The 6,246-nt window shown below is 46.0% G+C and overlaps 1 protein-coding gene across 1 annotated transcript in view; it reads right to left on the bottom strand.

Moving 5' to 3' along the window:
* xrn2 (5'-3' exoribonuclease 2) overlaps window positions 1-6,246 on the bottom strand; it is a gene marked incomplete in the record, with an annotated part of 147,199 nt that overhangs the window by 102,513 nt on the left and 38,440 nt on the right. Inside the window, 3 exon segments of the mRNA XM_037686039.1 lie at window positions 539-613; window positions 900-1,057; window positions 1,147-1,197. Of these exon segments, the coding sequence (XP_037541967.1) occupies window positions 539-613; window positions 900-1,057; window positions 1,147-1,197 (284 nt within the window).

Below are 6,246 nucleotides of genomic sequence, written 5' to 3'. Positions count from 1 at the left end.
ACATCCAAACTTAATGTTGTTTAATCAATCAATCAATCAATCAATCAACCTTTATTTCTACAGGTAAATCCCATTGAGCCTCGAGGACTCATTTACAAGAGAGACCTGATTTCAACAAAGAAAGATGACAACAATGGACAACAGCAACAACAATAAACAGTTATAAAAAAATCATACTGCAGATTTTTTTTTTTTACAAATAGGATGGCTAAAAGGAAAAGGTAACAACAACAAAAAAAACAGCTAGATTCTAAGGCGAATGTAGAAAACTAAAAACAGGAACATGCCATTTAAAGTCTTAAATTTTTCTAAGCCCACTAAATGACTTTTTAATGCCCCACAAAAACTCACATATAATTTTTCAGATATTTAAGTGTTGAAGAATAAAATTTTAGAGATGTTCTGCTTTGTTCCATTTTAAATGACATATGCTAATTTAAACTTGTTGTTGACTTTTCCATGAATACTGAAGTTAAAAGTGACAATATTTTAGATGTAGTGATAAAGATTACAATGAGATTAAGGTCTAATGACTGACCTCCCTGAGAACAGACAGTCTGATGAAGATGAATTCCTGCTCAGCCGTCGGTATTGTGTCTGCAAACTCATCATGCTGAAAGAGAAGGACATAACAAATGCTTTAAATATGACTGATAATTCATCAAATTGTCATGTGACATAAATAATAATAATAATCATCATTTTATTTAAAAAGCGCCTTTCAGGACACCCAAGGACACTTTACAGTAAGAAACATATCAGAAAGATTGTGTTAAAACAAACAAGCACATTGCAAAGATCAACAGGAATAAATTGAAATATAAAATACATACAGAAAATAAAATACATAAAGAATATAAAATACATACAGAAACCGTTAGAGAACCCAGAGGACCCACCTGTCCCTGCTTCTCTCTCGCTGTGCCCTGACACTCCTTCAGTTCATGACCCATCTGTCCGCAGAGAGCGCAGGGCCGTGGTTTGTTGGGTTTGAACTCCTCTCGGATGATGGTGAAGTTGGGCTCATGGGTGGCCAGGCCCAGCATGATGAGGTCAGCTGGAAAGAAGAGACATCACTCAGGTGAAGGTGGAATAACACCTGCCAGCTTGTTAGAGAGAGAGAGGTGTGATGGTCTGAAGACTTACCATCAGCTCCACACAGGCAGTGGTGAGTGTTGGGATCATGGTTGGGCTGAGCTGTTGAAATGAAGAACAGCTGTTTACCATCATAACAGGTCAAATTATAACTATAGCAAAGTCCAACTCTGAGAGGAAGAATGTTACGACACAAAAAAATGGCTGGTGTGTCATTTTCTGCCTTCCCTTTGCACGTTTGCTGTGATATTATACACAAAGGTGTTGAATTTAATTCCTATGCCAAATTCATTAATTCAACATTTATTTATACTAATATTAGTCTCATTGAGTCACGAGGACTCATTTACAAGAGAGCGGATTTAAATAAAAACCACAGAAAAGGTACACACAACAATAAACATTCATATAAAACATTGAGTCCGAGTAGGCCATTTTCCGTGCCTCTATTGTCGAGGCGGCTTACCGGAGCTGCGGACGCAAGATTGTCGGTGCCTGTCGCAGCAGCAACCCTCGAACCCGGTGGTGGACACCGACGGTGAGGGATGCTGTCAGGCTGAAGAATGAGTATTATCGGGCCTTTTTGGCCTGTGGGACCCCGGAAGCAGCTGATGGGTACCGGCAGTCCAAGCGACATGCGGCTCAGGAGGTCGCTGAGGCAAAAATTCGGGCATGGGAGGAGTTTGGAGAGGCCATGGAGAATGACTTCTGCACGGCGTCAAGGCTATTCTGGTCCACCATCCGGCATCTCGGGGGGGGAAAGCGGTATACCACCAACACTGTTTATAGTAGGGGTGGTGAGCTGCTGACCTCAACTCGGGATGTCGTGGGTCTGTGGGCAGAGTACTTTGAAGACCTTCTCAATCCCACTGGAACGTCTTCCACTGAGGAAGTGGAGCATGGGGACTCTGGGTCGGGCCCTCCAATCTCTGGTGCTGAGATCACTGAGGTGGTTAAAAATCTCCTCGGTGGCAGGGCACCAGGGGTGGATGAGATTCGCCCGGAGTTCCTTAGGGCACTGGATGTTGTAGGGTTGTGTTGGCTTACGTGACTCTGCAATATTACGTGGACATCGGAGGAAGTTCCCCTGGATTGGCAGAACGGGGTGGTGGTCCCCCTATTACAAAAGGGGGACCGTAGAGTGTGTTCCAACTACAGGAGGATCAGGCTCTTAAGCCTCCCTGGTAAGGTCTATTCGGGGGTTCTGGAGAGGAGGGTCCGTCGGATAGTCGAACCTCAGATTCAGGAGGAACAGTGCAGTTTTTGTCCTGGCCATGGAACACTGGACCAGCTCTACACTCTCAACATGGTTCTGGAGGGTGCGTGGGAGTTTGCCCAACCGGACTACATGTGCTTTGTGGACTTGGAGAAGGCGTTCGACCGCGTCCCTCGGGGAACCCTGTAGGGGGTACATTGGGAGTATGGGGTACCGGGCCCTTTGATACGGGCTGTTAGGTCCCTGTATGACCGGTGTCAGAGCCTGGTCCGCATTGCTGGCAGTAAGTCGGGCATGTTCCCAGTGAGAGTTGGACTCCGCGAAGGTTGCCCTTTGTCACAGATTCTGTTCATAACTTTTATGGACAGAATTTCTAGGCACAGTCAAGGTGTTGAGGGGATCCATTTTGGTGGCCTTAGGATTGAGTCTCTGCTTTTTGCAGATGATGTGGTCCAATTGGCTTGATCAGATCGTGATCTACAGCTTTCGCTGGAGCGGTTCGCAGCAGAGTGCGACGCGGCCGGGATGAAGATCAGTTCCTCCAAATCCGAGGCCATGGTCTTGAGCTGGAAAAGGGTAGAGTGCCCTCTCCGGGTCAGGGAGGAGGTCAGGAGGTCCTGCCCCAAGTGGAGGAGTTCAAGTATCTTGAGGTCTTGTTCACGAATGAGGGACAAATGGAACGTGAGATCAATAGGCGGATAGGTGCAGTTTCTGCAGTGAAGCGGGCACTGTACAGGTCTGTCGTGGTGAAGAGAGAGCCGAGTCAAAAGGCAAAGCTCTCAATTTACCGATCGATCTACATTCCTACCCTCATCTATGATCATGAGCTTTGGGTTGTGACCGAAAGAACGAAATCTTGGATACAAGCGGCCAAAATGAGTTTTCTCCACAGGGTGTCTGGGCTCTCCCTTAGAGATAGGGTGAGAAGCTTGATCTCGCGGAAGGGACTCAAGAGTAGAGCCGCTGCTTCTCCACGTCGAGAGGAGCCAGTTGAGGTGGCTCGGGCATCTGGTTAGGTTGTCTCCTGAACGCCTCCCTGGTGAGGTGTTCCGGACACATCCCACCGGGAGGAGACCCAGAGGTAGACTCAGGACACGCTGGAGGGACTATGTTTCTCGGGTGGCCTGGGAATGCCTCGGTATTCCCCTGGAGGAGATGGACCAAGTGGCTGGGTAGAGGAAAGTCTGGGCCTCCCTACTTAGGCTGCTACCCCGCGGCCCGACCCCGGATAAGCGGAAGAAAATGGATGCATGGTTAAAATATTAGGTGTAAATAATATAAAAGCATATAAAATGAGAAGTGAAAAAAAGAAGTGATATAAAACAAACAAAAAAGTTACATTATAAAACGGTGTAAAATACTAAAAACAGGAACATGTCAGGAACAATCAGAGAGTCAGAGTCAGACATTCTTTATTGTCATTCACACCACATGTAGTACATGTGGTGGAGCGAAATTATGTACACAGGGTCCCAGTTACATCCAACAATAAAATGTAAAAGAAAAACAGTAATAAGATCTAAGATATGAACTAAGAAAAACATAAATTAAAATACACTAAGCACTAACAGCATAAAAACATTACGTTGAACAGCAGCACAAACATGAACATGAGTCTGTGTGAGCAGATGAGCACGCATGAACACCTCAACATGGAACAGATCAGTAGCAACATGATGCGATTTTACACAGTGATTATTCTGGTTAGAGATTCATGAGTCTAACAGCCTCAGGGTAGCTGGGTGAGTGGGGTCCTTCATGGTGCAGGTGGCCCTCTTCCTGCATCTAGAGGTGTAGATGTCTGTGATGGTGGGGAGACCGACTCCAACATCTTCTATGCAGCCTTCACCACTCTCTGCAAAGCTTTTCTTTCTGCAGCTGTGCAGCCTCCATGCCACACATTGATGCTCGAGCACAGGATGCTCTCCACTGCACACATGTAGAAGGAGGTGAGGACTGAGCTTCCCAGACCAGCTCGCCTCAGCCGTCTGAGGAAGTAGTCTCTGATGAGCTTTCTTGATCAGGCTGGTGGTGTTGTTGCTCCAGCTGAGGTTGTCATTCATGTGTACACCCAAGTATTGTAACTGGAGACCACTTCCACCGCAGATCCTCTTATGTTCAATGGGGTGTAAGTGAGTTTGTTCCTTCTGAAGTCCACAATCATCTCCTTTGACTTCTTCACATTGATGTGAACGTAATACTCTTTGAACCAGTTCTCCAGGTGCTCCACCTCCTGCCTGTAGCTGGACTCATCATTGTTAGTGATGCATCCCACCACCGTTGTATCATCTGCAAACTTTACAATGTGGCAGCCTGGTTGGGTAGGTGCACAATCATACGTGAGCAGAGTAAACAGGAGGGGGCTCAACACACATCCCTGAGGAGAGCCTGTGCTGAGGGTTATGGTGGAGGAGGAGAAATTGTGGATCCTCACTAACTGTGGTCTGTTTGTTAAGAAGTCTAGTACCCAGTTGCAAATGGAGGGGTTTAGTCCTAGTGTGAATAGTTTGTCCATCAGGGTTTGGAGGATCATGGTGTGGAAGGCAAATGTGAAGTCCACAAAGAACATACAGACATAGGAGGCCTTCTGCTCCAGATGGGTGAGAGCAGTATGGACCACAGAGGAGATGGCGTCCTCTGTTGATCGGTTTTCACGGTATGAATACTGATGAGGGTCCTCGTTGATGTTGATGGTTGTTTTGATGTGGGTCATGACCAGTTTTTGAAGCATTTAGCGACTATCGGGGTGAGGGCCACTGGCCGATAGTGATTCAGACCAGTCACTGTAGAGCTCTGAGACTGGGATCATGGTGGCATTCTTCAAGCAGGTGGAAACTGTCTCCAGGGTAAGTGAGATGTTAAAGATGTCGGCCAGCACCTCGCAGAGCTGATCGGCACATTCTTTCAACACTTTTCCGGGGATGTTGTCTGTGCCTGTTGCCTTGTGCAGATTAATCCTCCTTAAAGTACAAACCGGATTCCAAAAAAGTTGGGACACTAAACAAATAGTGAATAAAAACTGAATGCAATGATGTGGAGGTGCCAACATCTAATATTTTATTCAGGATAGAACACAAATCACAGATCAAAAGTTTAAACTGAGAGAATGTATCATTTTAAGGGAAAAATCTGTTGTTTCCAAATTTCACGGCATCAACAAATCCCAAAAAAGTTGGGACAAGTCCATTTTTACCACTGTGTGGCATCCCCTCTTCTTCTTACAACACTCAATAGACGTCTGGGGACAGAGGAGACCAGTTTCTCAAGTTTAGAAATAGGAATGCTCTCCCATTCATGTCTAATACAGGCCTCTAACTGTTCAATCGTATTGGGCCTTCTTTGTCTCACCTTCCTCTTTATGATGCACCACATGTTCTCTATAGGTGAAAGATCTGGACTGCAGGCTGGCCATTTCAGTACCCGGATCCTTCTCCTACGTAGCCATGATGTTGTGATTGCTGCAGAATGTGGTCTGGCATTATTGTGTTGAAAAATGCAGGGTCTTCCCTGAAAGAGATGACGTCTAGATGGGAGCATATGTTGTTCTAGAACCTGAACATAGTTCTCTGCATTAATGGTGCCTTTCCAGACATGCAAGTTGCCCATGCTACAAGCGCTCATGCAACCCCATACCATCAGTGATGCAGGCTTCTGAACAGAGCGTTGATAACAACGTGGGCTATCCTTGTCCTCTCTGGTCCAGATGACATGGCGTCCCAGTGTTCCATAAAGAACTTCAAATCGTGACTCATCTGACCACAGAACAGTCTTCCATTTTGCCACACTCCATTTTAAATGACCCCTGGCCCAGTGCAAACGTCTGAGCTTGTGGAGCTTGCTTAGAAATGGCTTCCTCTTTGCACTGTAGAGTTTCAGCTGGTAACGGCGGATGGCACGGTGGATTGTGTTCACTGACAATGCTTTCTGGAAGTATT

The sequence above is a fragment of the Nematolebias whitei genome, chromosome 12 (assembly GCF_014905685.2).
Source record: "Nematolebias whitei isolate Nwh7 chromosome 12, NemWhi1, whole genome shotgun sequence".
NCBI lineage: Eukaryota > Metazoa > Chordata > Actinopteri > Cyprinodontiformes > Rivulidae > Nematolebias > Nematolebias whitei.
The sequence above is the reverse complement of the archived record's forward strand: the minus strand, read 5'-3'. Positions and strand labels throughout refer to the sequence as shown.